Source organism: Sinohyriopsis cumingii, chromosome 12 (genome assembly GCF_028554795.1).
Source record: "Sinohyriopsis cumingii isolate HCF-2022 chromosome 12, ASM2855479v2, whole genome shotgun sequence".
NCBI lineage: Eukaryota > Metazoa > Mollusca > Bivalvia > Unionida > Unionidae > Sinohyriopsis > Sinohyriopsis cumingii.
In genome coordinates this window covers 31,717,280-31,742,181 of record NC_142972.1, presented here as the reverse complement: position 1 = coordinate 31,742,181, position 24,902 = coordinate 31,717,280, and the positions used below count along the sequence as shown (strand labels likewise).

At 35.0% G+C, this 24,902-nt stretch overlaps 1 protein-coding gene across 2 annotated transcripts in view; it reads left to right on the top strand.

The window, feature by feature from the left end:
* The first annotated feature begins 1,303 nt into the window (after positions 1-1,303).
* LOC149786198 (N-acetylated-alpha-linked acidic dipeptidase 2-like) overlaps positions 1,304-24,902 on the top strand; it is a 100,211-nt gene continuing 76,612 nt past the window's right edge. Inside the window, exon 1 of one of the 2 annotated variants that reach the window (XM_089976555.1) lies at positions 1,304-1,475. Coding sequence is in view for 1 of the 2 variants with exons in the window: in XM_089976553.1 (XP_089832679.1) it covers positions 10,199-10,240 (42 nt within the window). In the remaining variant the exon portion in view is untranslated. Of the gene's footprint in view, positions 1,476-10,100; positions 10,241-24,902 lie in introns of those variants that run through there. The other variant, XM_089976553.1, reaches the window with a different exon arrangement.

The window sequence follows — 24,902 nt, the reverse complement described above, 5'->3', positions numbered from 1 at the left end:
ATTTAAAGTGTTTCATAGTGAAACGACATTATCATGATATCAAATGAAATGATTTTATTCAAAGTGTTTCATGTTGAAAGGACATTATCATGATATCAAATGAGATGATTCCATTTAAAGTGTTTCATAGTGAAACGACATTATCATGATATCAAATGAAATGATTCCATTTAATGTGTTTCATGTTGAAACGAGATGATCATGATATGAAATGAGATGATTAGATTTAAAGTGTTTCATACTGAAACGAGATTATCATGATATCAAATGAGATGATTGGATTTAAAGTGTTTCATAGTGAAACGACATTATCATGACATCAAATGAGATGATTTCATTGAAAGTGTTTCATGTTGAAAGGACATTATCATGATACCAGATGAGATAATTCCATTTAATAATGCAAAATTTAAACACAGAAAACTTTTATTATTTTGTTTTTTGTTGATATTTTAAGTTAAAAAAAACGTGTCCGTGTTAGAAAATATATTTTACTTAACATTCAACTCCCAGATCTTTGATCTTTTTCTTTTAAAAGTGACTTGTTTGCCTTCTGAATTGTCGCACGTTTCTAACGAGTATCTTTCGTTAAACTTCGGTATATACATTTAAAATTATGTATAACGTAAACTTAATAACACTTTCTACATAACTTTCAATTGAGTATGCTGTTAAAGGAAGGCGAATATTTATACGAATTGCGACTACTGCGTGTTACAATATAATTTTTGGCAAGGCAAATGACAAATACATAATTATAAAATGTTCTCAATTTGATTGTATGCTTCCCCTAACTTTATGCAACCGTGTGTCCTGATTCGGATGGTCAATTCAGACACTGAAATCTTTGGAAATCAACTACAAGGCAACTACAAATCAAACTCAAAAGAAACAAAGATATCCAAAGTAAAGTTAAACCGATCTTCTTGCCATTGAATGTGAGGTATGGACGTCCGTATTTTCATTGTAAAATATTCTCTCCGTTTTGTAGGTTTTACAAGTGTGTGTGTGTGTGTGTGTGTGTGTGTGTGTGCATTTTGTTTGTATTTAACTCTTGTCTTGGTCATCTGCCATCTTGTAACAGCAGTTATGTATTTTTGAAGTGCTTGAAATCTGGAACAAGTTTGTTTTCATTGATCCAGAATGTGTTTCAGTCTCGCATGGAATTTTTTTTTATACCTGGAATTAGCAGCCTACCAGGAATATTTTGTTGGTTGAATGGTACGTTTTGAACCTGATAACTATATTTCATTAGGTAAATGACACGTTTATAACCACATCATTTTCTGATTTTTGTCCTGTGACCTGATAATTCGTATATCATTTTAGACACCAAGTATTTACGCAACAGAAATGACGTGTCTTTAGTCTGGTCTACTTGCCGCCATGGGCTCATAGGGTTAAAAACTTTCCAACTGGTAACATAGTACTGTTGATCTGCAGAGTATTATCAGTCGGCTGCCAATAAAGTTGAGGTAAGTACACTTTCAAAATATAGGTATGATAGGTATTATTGTGCTGCCTTTCAAAAAGAATACTACTCACGGCCCAGATTTAGAAAGGTATGGTTCACATGACATCCCTTTGCTTACATTTTACATATATGATTTAGGTTATGACCGTAGGACCCTAGTATTTTTATTAATAAGTTTAGTTTGTCATTGAAATGACAAAGCTGAGACAAACTAATTTAAAACGATGTGGGAATTTTTATCTGAAAGCCATGCCTATCAGATCATCGCAAGGTAAAGAGTTTATTTTCTGTGTGGAACTTTGTCCTTGTTAGTTCCCTTCTTGATGAAGGAGTATGGTTGAGGGAATAGTTATAGTGCTACTTCTCTGTATCAATTTGTTTTTCTTGTCATCCATTTCAAGCTATAGATCTTGTTATCGGTGAGTATTTTTCACGATGAACTTCCGATCTTATAGTCTAGTCAGACAGCTAGTAACTTAACGTGTAACTGCAATTCGACATGTATCAATGGTGTAATACACTGAATGTATATGTCCAATAAACAAAATATTGATAGGCATATCATTTTACTCTTGTCCATCCGTCTATTCATCCATCCGTCACAGTTTGATCAAGCTTTGTTTTTACGTCATTTTAAACCCTGTGGTAGAGCATCCCTTTGCCATCAACACAATAATGAAATCATTTTGTTCTACATAATACCTAACATAGATTCAGTCAAACACAATAGTTTTGGAATACTTTTTTAGCTGTTATACTTCCTAAAAGTAACAAGTCTTTAGTGAGTATGAAGTCCGTGCACACCAACCACATCCAAACGTGGTGTGTATGATTATGTGGACCTTATGCTGTATAATACAAGTAAATTTGTATTGATTCACGTATACATAGAGTGCGATGAACTTGGTCTTCATACACAGCGGGCCTTATTTTACAACTATGCGCAGTGGCTGGTAGCAACTTTTACTGGATATGGCTTTACTATGTTTTATTTTTTTCTTATGTTACGTGTTTAGGCTGGAATAAACAGTAACACAAGAAAGAGTTAAAACAACAAGCTTTGAAAAAATGTTATAGATTCATTTCCCTGGATAATTCTGCAAAAATTGAAAAAAAAATTAAACTTACGGTTTTAAGAATCAAATCCAAAAATAATCCAAGAATAATCCACGAATAAAAATTTTGAAGTCCTAATAACAAAATGTTCTAATGATTTCAAGTTCAATTTCCGATGAAGAATCCAAGATGGAAGACGATGACGTATGTTGTAATATGTAGTGTTGAAGTCTACAGTTCCTTGTAGAAACAAGAAACATCACTCCGATTTTGGAAACCTGAATAAATGTTTACAAAAGCTGTCAATTTCCTATGAGCACACGTATTTTCCAGGAAAAAAGAATTAATCCCTTTGAATCCAAGTAATTTGAAATAACTCCAAACAGCACAACCTACAACTTCCAGTGTGAGAGCCCAACTGTTGAGAATATCTCTCCTAAACAAAGGTTATATCGTATTCTAAAACGTAAAAAGAGGGTCACGTGATCATGTTCCAGAACCTCGTCGAAATTGTTTACTTGTTAAATATCAGGTACACCCAGTGTGGCCCTGCCGAAAACCAATCATTTTACTCTAAGAAATAAAAAAAATTGTTTACATCTTAAATCAGTAGTCCCATAATGACCTCGCCTACAACCAATCATTTTAAAATAAAAATATAACTTATTTACGTGGTTGCTACTAATTTTGAATCAAGGTCAGGAGCTAGGTCAACACCTGGTATTTACTAAAAGGAACAGTCGAGGTCAAATTATTTGCTGGGAAAAGTATAGGATCTAGTGAATACATTTACATTACAAATTGTAATTTACAATAGCATGTATTGAAAAATAAAAAATTAAAAAATATAAAAATATGTTAAATCAGATATATTTAAATCATATATATATATATATATATATATATATATATATATATATATATATATATATATATATATATATATATATATATATATATGCAATACACTGACAAGGAACAGTGCGAAACTAGTATCTAACTGGCCGAGCACTTTCGAGTCTTTAATGAGCCTTTTTCAAAACATCGACAAGACAAACAAATAAAACAGGAAAACGGTTATGTTTGTGAAACTTTACATGGCTGTTTCTACAGGAATTCAACCTTTTAACTCTCTTATGTGTCAGCTAGTTTATTTCAGCTTGTTGCTGATACTGGAAATATTTGTATTGACCTAGAAATTGATGAGCAATAACGACATCTGTTATTTTATGTAAATTTATGTAAGCACCGATTATATCCCGGACATTTCATTGTTATAGTAGTCATAGGCTATCAAGCGAATTTAGAGAATTATTTTTTTTAAATGTGTCGGCTGCAAAAGATAATTTTATTTGTGCATGGTTGTATTTTTCTAGTCTTTTCGGTTTAGACCGCTTGGTTTCATTGTTCTAAGGCGGCGTATCCAGTTAGATTCCTTTTCTTTCCTAGTTTGGGTACTCCAGTTGGGGTTGTGAGCAATTGCATTAAGTGTTATATCACTGAAAGTTGGCCAGGAGAGGAGAAGTGTTCTGCGACCGGGTTTCCGTACGACTTCTTTGTCATCCAATCAGATCTACAAAGGTTGATCCTTTTGTGTAGCTTTTCAGTTTCTCCGACATACTGAAGGCTACAGATTATACATGTGATGTATTTCCCTTTGCAAAAGACTTATTAAAGAGTCGAAAGCGCTCGGCTAGCTAGATACTAGTTTCGCACTGTTGTCAGTTTATTACATTTACCTTGATCAATCCCTAACACACTTGATCCCTTGCTGGATCCAGTACACTTGAAAGGATTGTTTTTCGCCATATGATTTGTATTATATATATATATATATATATATATATATATATATATATATATATATATATATATATATATATATACCAGAGAGATGAAAGTGCTGTCATTAGATCCTTATGAATGAATGATGAATGATAATCTAAAGTGAAGTTTTATTTAAATAACGAATATTATCACACTTGGTTCGATAATTGTTAATTCTTTTATTGTGTATGAATGGTATGACCTGCACACACTAGTCACGATACTGCTAATTTGCTGTCATGCCAGAGGTTCAGTGGCCCTACCATTGGATAATGCAGTTGACCTTTGACAAAGTGGTGTGTGTCGCTGCAAACATTTAGTACTTTTATAGTCTGAATTTTTTTTATTAGCTTTGCTATTCAACGTGATTGTAATATTGCCAGATAGTACCTATTTACCAAAAGCTTATAATGAAATATTATGAAACGAATATCAAACGGATTGTAAATTAACATCAGCCGTTGACACTTTTATTTTATTTTGTAACAGTTCAGGTTTATTTAATTTATTGATTGACTACTAAGCCCATGCGTTTTGGAAATGTTATAAATCTTTCCCCTATAAGGAATGAAACACGTGTTGGGTAGGTTTCTGTTGCACCTGGTAACAGCGATAGGGGATGTTAGCAGCAATTCCGTGATTTGTAAAAACAAACTTCGAGGACTTTCATCCGTTTCATGATTTTTAGACGATTCCATGACTTTTATATACTCCATAATTTGCAGAAAGTTCAATGACTTTCATATATTCAACGATCTGTAGACAATTCAATGACAATGTTACTTTTCCAAGAAATATAAGCGCACTATTTTCAATTGGCAATTTTTTAGACAATGGTAAGACTATCGTATATTTCCTAATTTGTAGATGTTCCATAATTATCATACATTCCATGATTTGTAGACAATCTCATGACTATCCTACCATGCCAAGAAATATATAAGTGCACCATTTTTCAACCGGCATATTTTCGACCAAAGTTTCTTCTCAACATATTGCAAAAGTTGCCAGACATGGAGTGTTCATTCGAGCAATTACGAATTTGTTCCACATAAAACCATACTTGCGTAGTTAGTTTTAGTTATAACGATAACGAAATATCTTACTTCTCTATATTTTATTTTGATTCTAACATTTTTAGAAATCATTAAATTAAAACTATCGCAAATCTATCTAATGTTTTCTGGTTACCTGTTATATTGTTTCGCTAACAGCAAATGCACGTTGCTTCACATCCATGCCGGGGAAAATTTAGCGGGTGGAGGGAAAAGGTTAGAGGCAGGGAGGACAGGAGGGTAGATGGGCGGGATGAAGAGGGCGAAAAGGGCTGGGTGGAGGGGGCAGATACATAGGCAGATTCCCCTTTAAACTTTTAACATTTCAGATGCCGATTTTATAGATCTGATGATTTGTAAGAAAATAGATAAGAATTTGGTATATTAAGAAAAGTTTACAGCTAACAGATCCAGCTTTGTGTATAATTGAACACGTTATACCTAAGGTTTTATAACCTATTTACGAGTCTTGATTGGTGTATGTGTATATTTAAACACGTCATACCTAAAGTTTTATAAACTGTTTACGAGTCTGAGTTGTGTATGTGTATATTTAAACACGTCCTACCTAAAGTTTTATAAACTATTTACGAGTCTGATTGGTGTATATGTATATTTAAACACGTCATACCTAAGGTGTTATAAACTATTTACGAGTCTGACTGGTGTATGATTATATTTAAACTCGTTATTCCTAAGGTTTTATAAACTATTTACGAGTCTGAGTTGTGTATGATTATATATAAGTACGTTATACCTAAGGTGTTATAAATTATTTACGAGTCTGATTTTTGTATGATTATATTTAAACAGCTTATACCTAAGGTTTTATAAACTATTTTCGAATCTGATTTGTGTCTGATTATATTTTAACATGCTATACCTAAGGTATCATAAACAATTTACGATTCTGGTTTTGTCGTGCGAACTTCTTCATTTGTGTAATAATACGACAAAAGATACACATGAAACAGGGTTTTTGTTTTTCAGCCTAAACATCGTTTGAATCGTGGCAAGTCCTTCAGGTTACTGGCTTTAATCACAAGGTGATTTGTTTTCAAGCCATTGTGTTCATAATTATTTCATTATCGTCATTAACCTCGTATTCATCTGATTAAAAGGTGCAAGTGTTGACGTTAGCTGGTATTACGGATAACATTTTATGTGCAACTGGAACGTTTGTTTACAAACAACGCTTTAGGTTTTCAGGGTCATTAGTTGAGTGAACCCAACGCCCTGTACTTTAGTTCCAAATTGTTATTTGATGCAAGTGGTTAAACTTATCAAGGTTTACTATAATACTGCTTAATTGTTACGAGTGTCTGCTCTTAAAATAAGTAACAGAAGATAGAGAGAAGCAACAAGCTTTGTAAAATTATTCAAATCATTTATTTCTCAAGCATACGGAGTGAAAGTGTAGAAAAGAGCTTACGCTATTGTGAATTGAATCCCAAAATAATAATAGAATTACAGAAACGTCGTAAGAGTTACAGTTATAAATAAACTTTAGGAACAATCCAAATTAAATCCAAAGCTGAAGGTGTTGATGTGCCTGTGGCGGGTTGTATTGTGTTGAAATATAGTTCCAGGTTTAAATTCACTATAAATCCTAGTGAATGCATCTGTCCAAGAATCTTTATGTTTCTGATGGCTCTGTATTTCCAGAGAAAATCACTGGAATTAAATAATTTGAAGAAATAAATTCCAGCCCAAACTGAAGTAATGCACACAACAATACTACAAATTGATTGTGCTAGATCTTAAAGCACGCCTGAAACGTTTTTCCAGTATCAAGATTATATAGTACTCAACTTGACCTCAGGTCAAAATTAGCATTTTCTAATAAAAACTATTACCTAATGGAAACTTTCAATCTCGAAGGTTCTAAATGTTTATAAGATAAAATGTTAGTTATATTTAGAAGGTCTGTTACTAAAATTATACTACAGAGCCTGGACCCTAAAAGGTGAGCAATGGAATCCCAATACTCTAGACACAGAACCATATAAATATATTTACTTCTATTGATAATGATCATAATATTAATGACGTATACATATAACATTTTAGCTATGAATTAGTTGTTTACAAAATAATAATAAAACATAAATGATTCAGGTAAAGTGGAAAATAAACTTGATTTCGGACAAGGTTAATTTCAGCATACAATTTTACATTACATTAGCATATAATGAAATAAAAAATAAATAAAAAATAAACAATGCAAATTAAATACACATAACATAATAAGGAATGAAAAATCTCATCTGCCACACTATATATGCAAAATGAGCTAAACGTTGACAACCGGCAAGCGCAGGAAAATCAAGAATTTTATGCATTTTAAATTATGTACAATATATTAGCCAGCAGAGCAACTACTGAACAAAGAAACCTGTCAGGGAATTATATTTTAAAAAAAACTAAGAAAAATGTTAATAATCATTAAGCAACCTTATCAAACTCTTTGGCAAAGTTGTAATTCAGAATTTGCTTGACAGCTGCAAAAAGAGTTCGAAACCAGGCTGGCAAGTTCCTTCTAGAACATTTATGTCCAGATACACATCACGTGATCCAGCCTTGTCTGGGCAGGATTATTCAAACCTGCCCTTTAACCATTAACAACTGAGCCACTGTAGCTCCAATGTAATGGTTAGGTTGGTTTCGGAACTGCAAAGGAACAACGTAGCTCCATTGTAATGGTTAGGTTAGTTTCGGAACAACAAAGACACAACGTAGCTCCAATGTAATGGTTAGGTTCGTTTCGGAACTACAAAGGCACAACGTAGCTGCAATGTAATGGATAGGTTGGTTTAGGAACTACAAACGCACAACGTAGCTCCAATGTAATGGATAGGTTAGTTTCGAACTACAAAGGCACAACGTAGATCAAATGTAACGGTTAGGTTGGTTTCGGAACTACAATGGCCCACTGTAGCTCCAGTATAATGATTAGGTTGGTTTCGGAACTACAAAGGCACACTGTAGCTCCAATGTAATGGTTAGGTTGGTTTCGGAACTACAAAGGCACTACGACAATCTGAATCTATCCGAAAGTTATCTATCTATCTCTGTGTGTGTGTGTATGTGTGTGTGTTTCAACGGCACATTGAGCAAATTATTAGCTATATCAAATTTAACAAGATAAGTGCCATTAAGAAGAAGTGTTAGCAAGGTAACCAACAGTAAGAAGATAAGTGTTTGTAGTTCATCGTGTGTGTGTGTGTGTGTGTGTGTGTGTATATATATATATATATATATATATATATATATATATATATATATATATATATATATATATATATATATATATATAGAGAGAGAGAGAGAGAGAGAGAGAGAGAGAGAGAGAGAGAGAGATATTAGTTAGAAGTGGTGTTTATTATAAGCTGTAAGTATAAATTCATCATAATTGTGTAAGGCCTTGATTCTCTTTTTGGTTTTGCGTTCTTCAGTTACTAGATCCACGACTTCTCTAAACCATATTTGTCCCGGTTCTTTCTTTCATTCCTTTTGTCTATTCTTTTCATGTTATCTGTTCCCGCTAAAAATATGTATTCTTTGACATATTCAAGGACAACTATTTTCAGAAATTTAAACAGGTATTAATGACTAGCTCACAAAGATTGGGACACGTGTTTGTTTATTTCATCGTCTTTTATATTTTAAATGTTGGGACTGCATACGCATTATTAAACAAACTGATAGCAGTAGGGACAAAGAAAACATAATATGTTAAATGTAGTACATGTACCATTGTTAATGAGGCCTTACCAGAGTTCAGGATGTGGGCATTCATTATAATAATATAAGTGTATTGTTCTTTTGGTTATAATTTACTCGTCCAAAAGAATATTGTTAACAGAAAACTGTTTTATTACTATTTAGACATTGTAAAAAATAATAAGGGAAAGGTAATACTTTATGCTACATACATAATTTAACGTATGTATATCTGTATTATATATTTATTTATAATAACCTTTTCAAACCGGTTTATTCCAAGTAGATTTTATGGTTTAAAACTGATTGAACAGGTTTTTACCGGTTTTAACCGGTTCAAAGGATGAAACAGGTTTGATCCTGATTGAACCGGTTTGAACCGGTTAAACCCGGTCAAAACATGGAATAAACCGGTTTGAACCGGTTTTGAACCAGGATGTATTATGTGAAGCTTTCAGGGATTTCATTTAAGTGATGTTCTCCTTTCGCGTTATTACATTGAAATAAAAATTCTTGGATTTAGAACTGTGATTCTTCAGAATTGCTAGCACTTTAGCACATAAAGACATTGTAACTTTCATTCGGAATACGTTTGTATGGTTTCCAGATCAATGTGAAGTTGATAGTTCAAGTTAGGATAACATTCTAGGAATCGATATACTGGTATATTTAGTTCTTTTCACTTTGTTTTTATATTGTAGGGAAAACAATTATAGTTTGGAACCTTGAATGCTTATTGGGTTTTACGTTGTCTGTTACATATTTTAAGCCCCTAGACGTAACATGTATCAGAATTCTAAAGATATGAACTTGTCAACCTATGTCCTATATATAAAATATGTTATCAGTGTTCATGTGCTTACGTTACATATAGATCTATTTACGTTATCACACTTCCAAATCCCATTATTGCATGTGCATACAGTGACTACAATGACTACACTACAGTGACTACAGTGACTACAGTTACCGACCAAAAAAATATTTGCATTCATGATGTTGTGTTTCTAATTTAATGTATCTGGAATTGGGTTTCTAAAACATATTGGAAAAGGAAAGAAAAATGGAAGAAATAAAAGGAAGAATTTTTCTCAAGCCATCTGATGTGAGTTATTTTAACATTGTATGTGCATGTCCAATTTAATGGAATATTACAAACTTATGCACAACTTAGCTGCTAGATGTCAGAATTACAACGTTTAGCACACGCCATATAACATTACGTTATTTTATTTATGGGACATTTTTAATGAACTGATTGATATACATTGTAGTAGAAGATAATGAGAATGAAAGTTATTTCTTTGTATTCGTTATTACATTATTCCTTTCAATTAGCATCAGTATGCTTTAGGAAACATAGCGATCATATAATGAGGTAGTGTAATGTAATTAGTCATTTATCTCGCACAGTGATCACATTCCGGTCATAACCTCTGTCATAACTGGTTTACGTCTATCAAGCCGTCTGATACTGAATCCCTGACAGTTTCAGGAGAATTAATCAAAACCCTCTATCCTGTTCTATATATGCTCAGGCAAAGGGTTTCGGAGTGGTAAAAATCTAGAGTTTTAAACTACGTAACAAGAAAGAGCAAAACCAACAAGTTTAATACTTTAAAATCAAAATTTATTTCCATAAAATATGAGAGGAAAGAATCAAAATAAACATACAGTTGTGATGTATTCATAAAGCTCAGAAACGTTCTATCAATTCCAATCATTCCAATTAAATAGAATACGCTCTCAGAGGTATTCCGAATGATATATGTTTTTTTTTCCGATGTACCAATAAGACAAGAGAATCACCATGCTATAAATCCAAATGTCCTTGAATGCTTTCACATTAATTCCGCATAGCTATTTTCAAAATACTCTTTACATGAATGTTACAGCACAGTAATTCACATGAATGATTAAAATTAAACAAATAAGCCAACCCTCTTAATTACTCTTAAAATACCAGTTATACCATTAAAAATTAATGATTCCAGGTAATAATCCTTTTATATACCAATCCAATACACAATAGAGACAATGCAATACTGGGGCTTTGAATGAATCACCTGGAATTTCCAAATACTCATTGCAGTAAACAAATCAACTGTTCACGTTCTAGTCAATCAGGAAATAGGTCAGTATGGCCGTTTTAGGAAAACCCAAGAACTGCATTTATAAGAACTAATCTCTTTGTTGGATCACGTGATGTTTACTTGTACTTTATATAGTCTAGTCAACCTTGGAACTTATTAATGAAATCGACCGAAGTACAATATATGACTCATCTATACTGTACAAATCCAGCGCAAGATGCTAGCATTAAAAATGTCATTAGCTAAATCACCCTTACGAACACTATTTTTTATAAACATAATGCATATAATTGAAATATACATAACAGGAAGTAAACGTACACAAACATCTTGGAGTAGTTATCTAATATGACTGTTCATGGCGAAAACAAATACACTAAATAAAGGAAACGGCATAGTCAAGAATTAATGTAATACATAGACTCAGATTCCAGCTTCACAGGAAATGTTTAGTAATTTAATTATTCGGCCCGCTCTGGAATAGGGTAATGTGGTTTGGGACGACTTCAAGAAAACTGAGAAAAAGAACTAAAAAAAATCGAAAACAAAATACAAAAAGAAGCAGCCAGAATTATGACTAATGCAACAAAATTCGTATCTATTGAAACACCACAAGAAGAAATATGATGGGAAAGTCTTGAATCCGAACGACAAAAATACACAATCTTACACTCTTGTATAAATGACAACTATCTCAAACCCTCCCTATCTCACATCAACGATTCCACCAGCTGTTAGTTATAATATTCGCTATGACTTGCAGAATATACACAGCTTCCAGTCTGTACAGACTGAAACAAATCTTTATAACAGCTCGTATCGCCCTTCGGTCATGCAAATACATACATTATCGATTGAGACGCGTCAAATAGACTCCATTAACAACTTCAAAAGCGCATTAAACACTCAAGACACGTATGCTCCGAGACACATTTATTGGGGTAGAAGGTATCTCAAATTTTTCATGACCGACTTAGAACAAATTGCTGTTCATGTAATCAACATTTACTTACAAAGAATAGTGTCGGATGACCAGTCTGTTTATGTGGATCTGTGGGAAGTACACAACACTGCCTCTAACCTTGCATTTATTAACAAGAACAACGCATAGAACTGTTTTAATATCTTACATCTGGTAATTTAACTTTAAATACCTTATAGTATGGTAAAACAGCGTTTCCATATTAAGTAAGCATTCGAATTTTCGATGTTGTTCATAAATTTTTTGAAAAGTTAAAACTATTTACTTAATCCCACACATTGTTATGACTCACGCACTTCCACAAGTCACGAACAGCTGCAAACAGTAATTTCCCCTATTTTTCGAAATGATGTACTACTGCCTCCGCAACGATTCACTGCAGAATGAAACACTGCTCACTTTTAATCTGGCTTTTTTTGTTCCTTTGCATTTATTTATTTATACAGTTGTGTCCCTCCCATTTCCTGTATTCCTATTTTGTCAATTTTCTACACAATTTTTGACATATTTTAATTGACAATTTCCCATTTTAATTTCCTACTTTATCTCATCTTTCACCTACTCCCTTGTGTTTCACATACTCCCTCGTGTTTCACATACGTCCTCGTGTTTCGCATACTTTCTCGTTGTTCATGCTTTATATATCTTGGCTAAATGTTAATGTTTTACTATGAGACTTGTCACTTTGACTATTACAACCGTTAGTTTTGTTTTTCATTAAAACCTGTATCTTCTCCTTTGTATATTCATATATATTTAACATACTTTGAATCGTAAATGAAGAAGAACATTAAATGCCATTTGCTATCGTTCTACTCCTTTATCTTACATAACATACATCTTGGAATATCCAATTAAAAATTTATGAAATAAAATTTGTTTCAGCTATCAATTCTTACATTGAGAGGTATGTATGTATGAGACCGGTTTGTGTGACCAAATGAAACTAATAACTGAATTCGGTTTGAGTAACTCGATGAGTCAAATAACTGAGTTGGATTAGCTTTGCCATTTTTTTAATAGTGACATTAGTTAGTGGGCATTTCATCGTAATAATGCTTGCAGGGTCATTCGCTTTGCCATTCTTTCTATAGTGACATTAGTTAGTGGACATTTCATCGTAATAGTACTTGCAGGGTCATTCGCTTTGCCATTCTTTCTACAGTGACATTAGTTAGTGGACATTTCATCGTAATAGTACTTGCAGGGTCATTAGCTTTGCCATTCTTTCTATAGTGACATTAGTTAGTGGGCATTTCATCGTAATAGTACTTGCAGGGTCATTAGCTTTGCCATTCTTTCTCTAGTGACATTAGTTAGTGGGCATTTCATCGTAATAGTACTTGCAGGGTCATTCGCTTTGCCATTCTTTCTATAGTGACATTAGTTAGTGGGCATTTCATCGTAATAGTACTTGCAGGGTCATTAGCTTTGCCATTCTTTCTCTAGTGACATTAGTTAGTGGGCATTTCATCGTAATAGTACTTGCAGGGTCATTCGCTTTGCCATTCTTTCTATAGTGACATTAGTTAGTGGGCATTTCATCGTAATAGTACTTGCAGGGTCATTCGCTTTGCCATTCTTTCTATAGTGACATTAGTTAGTGGGCATTTCATCGTAATAGTACTTGCAGGGTCATTAGCTTTGCCATTCTTTCTATAGTGACATTAGTTAGTGGGCATTTCATCGTAATAGTACTTGCAGGGTCATTCGCTTTGCCATTCTTTCTACAGTGACATTAGTTAGTGGGCATTTCATAGTAATAGTACTTGCAGGATCATTCGCTTTGCCATTCTTTCTATTGTGACATTAGTTAGTGGACATTTCATCGTAATAGTACTTGCAGGGTCATTAGCTTTGCCATTCTTTCTCTAGTGACATTAGTTAGTGGGCATTTCATCGTAATATTACTTGCAGGGTCATTAGCTTTGCCATTCTTTCTATAATGACATTAGTTAGTGGGCATTTCATCGTAATAGTACTTGCAAGGTCATTAGCTTTGCCATTCTTTCTATAGTGACATTAGTTAGTGGGCATTTCATCGTAATAGTACTTGCAGGGTCATTAGCTTTGCCATTCTTTCTATAGTGAGATTAGTTAGTGGGCATTTCATCGTAATAGTACTTGCAGGGTCATTAAATTCTGATTTAAGCGATGTAAATTTGAGGGAAATACTGTAACGCTCTGCTGTTTTATATCTGTTTAAATTTTAATTTCACAATAATAATACATATTTCTGTATTTAGAAGTAAGTAACAGTTTCTTAGAAGATTAAATTAATTGATTCAGCGCTGAGCATTGAAAGAGCTATGTTGCTTTCGTCATAGTTATCCAAAATGAATTTATTAAAGAGCTAATAAATTGTGCTGCATATGTGTTATGACGCAATTTCAGCTCCTCTGCACGATAATGTCGGAGATTTCAGACTTGATTCCCAGGATCGAAGTCATCAGCATGGCAAGAATGTATAGAGAGATATTATTTTTACGTTACTCCATGCATTTGTCTTAGTACAATTTTAAAACCATTGGTTCTTGTACTGTCATGAATTTGTACTTGTAACTACATCCTGAGGAATACTACACCACATGCTAAACGTAGGTCACTGCGACCTACGTTTCGTGTTCCAATGACGATGTATACTTTGTGTTTTTTGGTTTTTTTTAACACAGCTGCTGTCACAGTCGTAATAATGAATGTATGCCTGTATCATGTGGAGTACTGAGTGATTTTTCATACCCACGTTACCATGCATATATTTTATGTGTAGGTCGCTTTCTTTGACAAAGTCAGGAAATTACAATTACATGCATCTTAAAAGTTTTACACCGATATGCGCAATACTAGATTATCTTTGATCACACATCATTTACAAGCGCAAAACTCTTTCGAAAAGAACTTAAGAGTTACTTTTGTACGTTACAGCGCTAAATATGTATTATTTTCTGTTGCCTATATAATTTAAAATTTATTATCTAAAACTGGAATCTCCAGCATACATTGAAAACGTGTCGACGTTATTCATGTCAAAATGTAGATAGTCTAACGAAACCGAATGTACCAAGAAGAAATTAATTGATATGTACTCCAATTAAATATCAAACAGGTACTAACGGTCGTGCAATACCTTGAATTCTTATATCAGCAAGTGACATTGCAATTCTTACTTCACATCATTTGTGTGCTGATAGTGACCTACTGATATAAAATGATTCAAGAACGTACCGACATTCCTGCTCATATCAGAGCTTCGGGATTACACAATATCACGTTTGTCATTAATTTTGAAACCTGTTGTAACACAAAGCAAGTGTAGCTATCTATATGCTAATGCACGCACACTAACATATACAAACGTGCATGCCGACAAATATCTGATACGTGTATAACTGGACCCCACTGCGACCAAGTTTTGCCATCGCATACTACACCGGCATTTTGCGGTCTACTGTGTTTGTTTGAAGTTATTGAAAAGAACTAACAGCATAAAACGTAATCTGCCAGTGCATTACCTGAAGAGAGATCTGGATCTATATTTGTCGCAGTTAGGGGAATGTCATACGAAAGCATATACGTTCGGTTTATCTCTTAGAAATAAATGGTACACATAATCAAAGTTCCCCCTATATTGTACTACAATGAAACTCGTAATAAGGCAATGAGAAAATCCATTAAATCTGTATATAGACACTTATCAGTGTCAAATCATCTCTCTCTCTCTCTCTCTCTCTCTCTCTCTGTTTGATGATATATCGCATATCACGGAGCCGCGTGGGCCTAGTGGGATTTTCTCAAACCATTATAGTAGCATTTATTTCACTTAAGAGATGTTAATTATTCTGATTAATACCTTACGTATACAAAGAAAGTTCGAATCTTAGAAGAAATGTTTTGGTGTTTTACAAGTAGGTTTTTTAGTGCCGAGACAATTTAAGTAAAGGGCCTTGCTCGAGGGCATACCACGGTGGCTGACCCAGGCTGTGCCGATGGTAGGATTCGATCCCACGCCCCTTCGTTCGTGCGTCTGACACTCTAACCACTGAGTCATCTATGATCCGAACCTTATAATACAATTTTTAGCATGACAAATGCAGCGATGGATATGATATTAAAGAAAGGCTAGTCGTATCAGGAGCGCTATAACCTTCGGCAAAACACATGCCTGGTGCTGATGCTAAATCAAACATGAAGAGAACCCAATGCCAGCTTAATGCCCAATACCAGCTTAATGCACAATACCAGCTTAATGCCCAATACCAGCTTAATGCCGAATACTAGCTTAATGCCCAATACCAACTTAATGCCCAATACCAGCTTAATGCACAATACCAGCTTAATGCCGAATACCAGCTTAATGCACAATACCAGCTTAATGCACAATACCAGTTTAATGCCCTTGTTTGAAACTGAATTTGATTACTTGGTGAGTTTTTTAAAAATCCGAATCGGTGTTATTCTATATTAATATTATGACGAAAATGACATCTTTACTAGGTCTCTATTAAAATTATTAAATATTTATTTAGGAAATTAGACCACACAAATTTATTCTTGTCGTTTAGCACATTTATCAGTAAGGCAGAGTGAGCATATAATATGACCCTGTATATGTCGTGCGTCCACACCTGTCCCTCCATCAATATTTGCTTGTATTACCATCGAAGAGTCCATATTTCTAATCCAAAACTGATCAAACATGGAATGTGTGCTTATTTTACTCGTGCTTTCTTATTTAAATATTCTCTGCTGACAAGCACGTTTAATCCTTTTATTTTGTATTTAGAGCAACTAACCATGATCACTGTATGCCATCCATGATGACATCCATCATCCTAATGATAGACCTAAAATTTAGATTTTGTGTGAAGGAAATGCATGGAAAGCAGACGGTTCTACTGAATCTGATTACCTTTTAATTAGCACAGAGTAGACACAAGTGTTGATTGCCTTTTAATTGGCACAGAGTATACACAAGTGATGATTGCCTTGTAATTAGCACAGAGTAGACACAAGTGTTGAAAGAATAAATGAAAAATTGTGACTAACCTTTAAAGAGTAGTTTATCTGTTCTATATAAACCATTTTTGTACTTGTTAAACGTTATTACAGTTAATTTTTCTAACGTGACCTCTGCGTAATACTTTTGTAATGTTTGCCTGGACTAAATTCCAATGTGCTGAACAGATAAATGACCTAAGTTTGAGAAAAACAATATGCTTCAAAGTATCCAAGACAAATAGTATCACAGAGCTAAATAAAACAACGAAGAGAAAGGCGAAGCAATACAAAGAAAAACAATAAAACATCAAAATATCTACATCTGTATAGCAATATTCGCAAAGGCACTATATATGTCGGCGTGTAAGTAAAAATTAAGGCTGCCTTGTGGCATATTTTTGCTGAGAAAGCATTTCATGGATCAGGGACGATAAATTACTTATAATGCATTAAATGATTTTGATTTTCTTTAACCTTGGCACCATTGCAGACTTTCGGGAAGGAGAGACAACTCCTAATATTTAGGTTCACTTAAGTGTACTATCTTCGTTAGCAGCAGAGAGACTGAGCCTACCGACTATTTCGTCAAACAGAACCTTCTATCGAAAACACTCTTGATAGAAGATTTGTCTTCACAAAATAAACCCTTCTGGTCAGAAAACACTGATAAATAGGCTTTCTTCGCTGACCAGAAGGGTTATCTCATGAAAAATATCTACCTATATAACTACTTCTCAATACAAGGGTCTACTAGACGAAACATTCGGTGTTGTTTCAGTCTCTCTGCTGCTCAAAATCCTAGGATTTTTAATACAAAGTATTTCTAAAAATACAAAGTATTTTAAAAATCCTAGGATTTCTGGAAATGCTAGCGTTTCTAATTAAAAATTGTATCTAACCCAACTCGATACCGTTTTCGAGGATCATGTAAATTTATCGTTACAAATCCGTGTGGTTTTGCCTGAGCACGACTAAAGAAATTTCTGAATTTATTTATGTCCATGTCACCGCTGCACCAAGTCTGATGTATATTTCGTAACGTGTGTGCGTCAACGCCGTTAAATACCGCGAGAACGTTACAGTTATCTCTGATCACTTTCGGAATTTGTGTATATCGTTGAGTTACATAAATCACATCAACGTTTTTGTGTCGTCCACGTGAAAATATCCTGGCGGGGTTTGATTGTTTGTCCAACATGATATCATCGTACACAACTAAATTATTAATACTCCCATCAATATCATCGATACTCGGTGCTTCATCAATATCAGTTATAAAATCAACAACATCTTCTTCACTTATCGATTTTGCACTTTCGTTAAAATCTTTTAACACGCTGTAGCATCGCTGATCGTCCACAGATGGGGCTATCAAATATAATTTATCCCACTTCATCCACTTCATTATTAAATTAAGTAACAACTGTGTCTTACCCGACCCAGATGGACCTATAATAATCATTCGAACAGAATTTGGTAGCACTGAGTTATGTTTAATTGGCTCTCGTCGCTTTGACGCAGAAAAGTCAGTAATCTCCATTTGAAATGTCTTTGACATTTTTATGTATCATAAAAATAATATGGATTTATATTGTGTGAAATGCCGAGCACGTACCCCAACTGCGGATATGACAACAATTACAACAAAAAGTAATTGACAAGCTCTTACAGGCAAGTGTGAACGATGTGGCACAAAAAAGTTTAAATTTATTATAAAAAAGAGGAGGTGATATCGCAGCCAAGTTAGCCAAGTTACCAGGAACACCGTGGGCTAAATACCCAGGAGAAAAACATCTTCCAGGATATAATTACTGTGGTCCTGGAACCCGACTTGATATCAGACTTGATGCTCAGGATCAGCCAAATCCAGGTGAGTATCCGATAAATGCTATTGATAAGGCGTGTCATGCTCATGATGTAGCTTACCGAAGTAAGGATTTACAACAGCGCCATCTCGCGGACGTGAAATTAATTCATGCGTTAAATGCCATCACTGATAAATCTTTAAAAGAAAAGTTAGCATCCTGGTTGATAAAATCCGCAATGAAAGGTAAATTAGCGCTAGGTACTGGTATATAATGGAGTCGATTTATTATTCCCCAAGCGGATATTGGAGAGGTAGCGCAGCAATTAGTAAACTCGCTGAAGCAGCAAAAGTTACAAAAGTTACTGCTAAAAATTGGTTATCCCGACAGGCAATATGGCAAATTTATCTACCGCGTCCTAAACAAACTCACTTTGCACATTTTGATGTTAGTGTGCCAAATGAGGTTCATCAGGCTGATATATTATTTCTGCCACATGATACTATCCGAAGACGTACATACAAGTACGCGTTAACTGTAGTTGATGTTGCAAGTAGATACAAAGATGCTGAACCGTTAACGACTAAAACAGCATCTGAGGTTGCTTCTGCGTTTAAACGAATTTACAAGCGAGGTGGTCTACATTGGCCAAATCTATTATAAGTTGATCCTGGCAAAGAATTTCAGGGTGCAGTATCATCATTGATGAAACAACATAACGTCACCATCAGACGAGGACATACTGAAATTCATCGCGATCAGGCAATTGTTGAGCGATTCAATCGAACACTTGCTGAGCGGTTATTTGGATATCAATACGCGAAGGAATTTATTCAGGATATGAGATCGCGCGAATGGGTGGCAAGATTACCAAGCGTGATAGCTGCGCTAAATAATGAGATTACACGAGCAACCAATATGAAACCTGCCATCGCGATCACAAAAAACATATACCCGTACGACGTGATTCTTCAGCACAGCCGATACTGGGTGATGTTACAGTTAGATATTTATATGAATCGGGTGAACTTGAAGGTGGTAAACAAAGAGCGACTGATCCTATTTGGAGTGTTACCACACACAAGATATCTAACATAACAAGATTCACTGGTAGACCAGCAATCTACAGGTTCGATTCAACTGCTCCTCAACGTGGATTCACACGTGAGCAACTACAGGTAATTCCCCAGGACACACAATTACCACCGCGATCACTTAACTAGCACCCCGACGTCGATTACACTCAAGACAGGTCAACATGATATTATCGCGTGTATGACCACGACTGTTATCTTTTCTGTCTACGGTAAATTGTCTTGAATTTTTATTCGAATACTGCCATAGCATTATACAATTACAGCTCGCGCAGTGATTATTCTGCTGTTGTTTTAACTCAATAATAAATTCAACATCAAGATCAAAGTCGCGATTATTTTTTTGTCACTCTGTTTGTAACCGGCGAGTTTTGTTCTTATTACATCATCATCGGTGATGCTGTTGTTTTCATTATTAATTTTATCAGCTATTGAATCTTCCAATACAATTCTTCGCAGTTGAGATATTCTTCTGACTCTAGACACAGCCAAGTAGACTAAGTTTGACCATTCGATTCGATCATCAACAATCCAGACAGTTGTATCACTGATAGTTAGTCCTTGAGACGAATGAATTGTCATTGCGTATCCTAGCGTCCACGGGGATTTATTCATTTTTAGTGCATCTTTGACAGCATTAATATCAACTAACATAATATCATTCAGTACTAAATTCTGTTTCTCTGTTTTCCCAGGAATGTCAACATCTATATTTTGTAACCGCGTATCAGCTGGTCTATAACATAACGGCACTGGCAACATTGGAAACTTTTCTTGTTGTAATTGAAATAACTGCTGTTGAAGTGTGTCTCTATCTTTCTACTTGCTACTATCAAATCGTCTGGTTTCCGCGGGCTCCAAAAGTCGCTCATCGAAGTTTCAGGAATCATCTCGCGCATAATTTCATATTGAATTTTATTCGGTTGTAATCTGATTAATGTTTTAAATTCCTTCAACGTTGCATCAAGTGCTCTATGATCATCAGACACTTCTTCGTAATAATCAACAAAATCTTTTAACCAATCATGTGCAGATGCGCCGACAAACGGAGGTGGTTGACCGTGATCGCCGCACATAATCACTGCAGTATTTTTCGTTAGCAGCCAATCAAGAAATGTTTTTAATGTTTCCAAGGGCACCGTACATATCTCATCCCAAATTATTTTCTCGGGAATATATTTTGTTCCCATTCGATCTGACGTCCACACACCGCCGCTGTATTTGAAAAAGCTGTGATAAGTGCAAGAATTAACTCCTCGTTGTTTCATCTCCCTGGCAAGCTTGTGTGTAGGTGTTAGCACAATCATATCCGATTTTCCAAATAATTCAATCGCTCGAGTTGTCTTACCAGACCCACCCGGCCCGTTTAAATAAACAGTTTTGTGTCTAGTGATTGGATCATACACAGATGGCAACATTGACTTTGTCGTCGACATTTCTGATAATTTACAATAATCATCCCTAATTGCAACATCAGCGGATTCACAATATTCGTGTAACATCTCCGCTTTTATTCTCCACGAACTCCATGATTCATCGTAAAAGTCTTCGACTTTCTTTGTAAAACGAGCCAGTGATTCTGAATATCTTTTATTGATATAAAATGTATCCGTTGCAACTCTAACTGCGGTGTCAGGAAATCGATTTATCATTGATAGCAAATTTATAGAAACATAAGCCAGCATTGAAGATCTTAGATGTGTGTATTGAGGCGATTCTCCGTCGATATAACTTACAATTGTGCCCAACATTTTCCCGTCGGACAAGAACACATCCTCCCGATTACAAAATATATTTCTCGCAACAGCGTCAGCAATTATAAAATCCAATTCAGCATCATCGATAATCAGTCGCGAGTGATGTAGTTTGTGATCATATGCAGCACCTTGAGTAAATTTACCGATTATTCTTCGTCCGAGATCTTTTGCTATTTTTTCACTATTGCTATGTTTGATCTTGAGAACTTTAGGAGCTTCTTTAATAATGACATCCATCGGAGTATTTGGACTCTCTCGTGCATACTCGCTAATAACTTCATCTACACTGACACGCTCCGGTGTTGGCAACCAAACTGAGGTCTGCGGTCGATATGATATGATTGCTTCACTGACAGTCAACGATACCAGTATTCGGCTGTCAAGCATATATCGCAATAACACTATTGGTACCCAGCGCTTTTCACTGAAGTGTCTGCCAAACCAAACATAACAGCACGGATGAAGTCTCGCGGCGAATTCAAACGAAGTCACACGAGCAAATCCTGTCAGGTAAAAGTCGGGTAAAGAAGCGTTTATAGCAACTCGTGTCATCGAGTTCGTGGGATGTCCAAATCGCTTAAAGTATTCGCGACACTCGCCCATTCCGAGAAAGCTTCCTGGGTAGCAAGCAATCATATCCACGGAAATCATATCCCGGTAGTCATACCGGGTATTCCACAACCCGCCATGTCCATACTCGACACAACTCAATTGTATATCCGAAAGAAACTGACTTCGGGTTGGTCTCCACGAATTTCTTTCTCTTGCGGCATAAGCGGCAACACTTGGAACTGTAAAAGAATTAACCAATAACTGCTCAATGTTTTCTTTCACATATTTCTCTGCGAGTTTTTTCATTTGTTGTTGCAACGACTCCGTCCGGTATAATTCACCGTTGGGTTTTACAAATTGATCATATTCGCCATCTTCGGAACTCTTAAATAACCACACTGACACAGGGTCAGTTTTACTCAGTGTGTAAATAACATCAAATATGTTTTCCGAGTAAAGTTTTACAACACGATCTCGTGAAAATATTGTAACTGCATCAGTCCATGCATGAGAGTTATGATCAATAATTTCAATCGGTGATCCTGACTTTTTATAATGCTTCGAATTATATAATATTTCCCCAGTTAGTGTTTTTACTGTTATTGAAAATTTTAATTTACTTGATAGCACAGCAACATCATTTATTGATGCTCCAATATCCTTGACTTGCTCAGCCCATGCTGTTATTTTTTCACGTCGCAGATCGGTTAAACCGTTTCCTCGTTTTGCGTTTTTAAAATGTTCCATTACTCGCTCGGCTACACAATTTAACGCCAACGGCGTAGTCGTCAACGACGAAGTCATTTTCATCGGGGTGAGTTTATCAATTTTTGGTTTTTTTACCAGATAGATTCCATAAACGACTGCGGTTACAGGATACGCTCGAGCGTAATATGGTTTATCAATCCCGGTCAGCATTCCTGGTTTGGAATCTCTACTTAACAGAATGGTCTTTCCGTTAGCAAGAACAGGGTCGAGTTTGTCACGGATAATCCACGTATCGGAATCTGCTTGCACAATAAATTTTATTCTGAAAAAATATTTCTTACCGCGTTGATGTTTATCAGCGGGGAGATAATCAATAATTGTTTTTGCTCGGGCATCAGTCATTGTAGCATCGATGACTTCGTCAACATCGATGCTGTCATCGATGATTTCGTCAATATCGCGGATAATTTTAAATGACGACCATACATGAGATGCGCCGTCGTCGCAGAATTCTTTTTTTGGCATTTCTGATAATATTAAATAAATCAGTTAGATTCCGCCGTCGTGAGTCTCTGTTTAGTCTGTCAGGATCGAATCTCCCGGCGCCAAATAACTCCTTCATATTATATTTAAGACAAATATTTAAATAAGAAATATTATATATATACAAATGAATAACTGCAAGTGGTTAAAAATTGGATCTGTAACAGTCTGTAATAAGCCCTGCAGGAAGGAATTCTGCGGTGAACACATACAAAGCATCAAACGAGGAAGCACAGGACCCATACCGTGTCTTCGATGTGGCATTGGGGTCAGAAGTAAAACACAGTTATGTGCGGGATGCGGAGGAAAGCGATACCGTGAACTCAAGCGATATTACAATAAAAAATAATGGAGATGCGCTGAAATCCAGAGTGATTATATAACTAAGTTTTCAGACAAATTATAAATTAGACAAATGCATGAAGTATAAATGAATCAAGAATTTGTTCGACATCCAACCATTAAGAATTATGAAGCATCTCGCGAGGGAATAGTCAGATATAGAAGGTTGAAAAACCCAGTTGGTGTTGTTGATAATGCTGGTTATCTTAGATTTACTGTTGGAAAAAAAAGTTATCACATTCACAGGTTTGTGTTTGAGGTATTTAACGGAGAGATCAAAGATGGTCTTGTAATCGATCACAAAGATAATAATAAACTTAATAACTCTCTCCAAAATTTACAATCCATTACTCCGTGCGAGAATTCTGCACGAGGTGGCACTGGTAAATTTGCAAAAGTTCCCAGAGCTGTCAGATCTTTCAACATAAGTACTTGTGAAGAAATAATATTTCACTCAATGAACTCAGCTGCCAAATATTTTGGTATTAACCCCCGTTCGGTTCAAGTGTTGCAGAAAATATAATCAAATCTACTCTGTCAAAAACATATAAGCAGAAGATTACTTTTCATTATCAAGAGGATTTTCCAAACGGAGATAACTCCGTTAGGCATATCTCATGCAATTAGTTCCCTCCCATTGTGCGATGGGTAAATTTATTCAGCGGTAAATCGTTTACAGGTAATAGCAGACGGTTTTCTGTGTACAAGGAAGTAAATAATTTCCCTTTATTTCCCCTTGATTTTATCAAGGTGACAAAGTCAAGAATGATTTTATGTGTTTGTGCCGTCTTAAGATAAGTTAGAATTAAATTATATGTTTGTACCGTCCTAGGATAAGTTAGAATTAAGTTATATGTTTGTGCCGTCTTAAGATAAGTTAGAATTAAGTTATA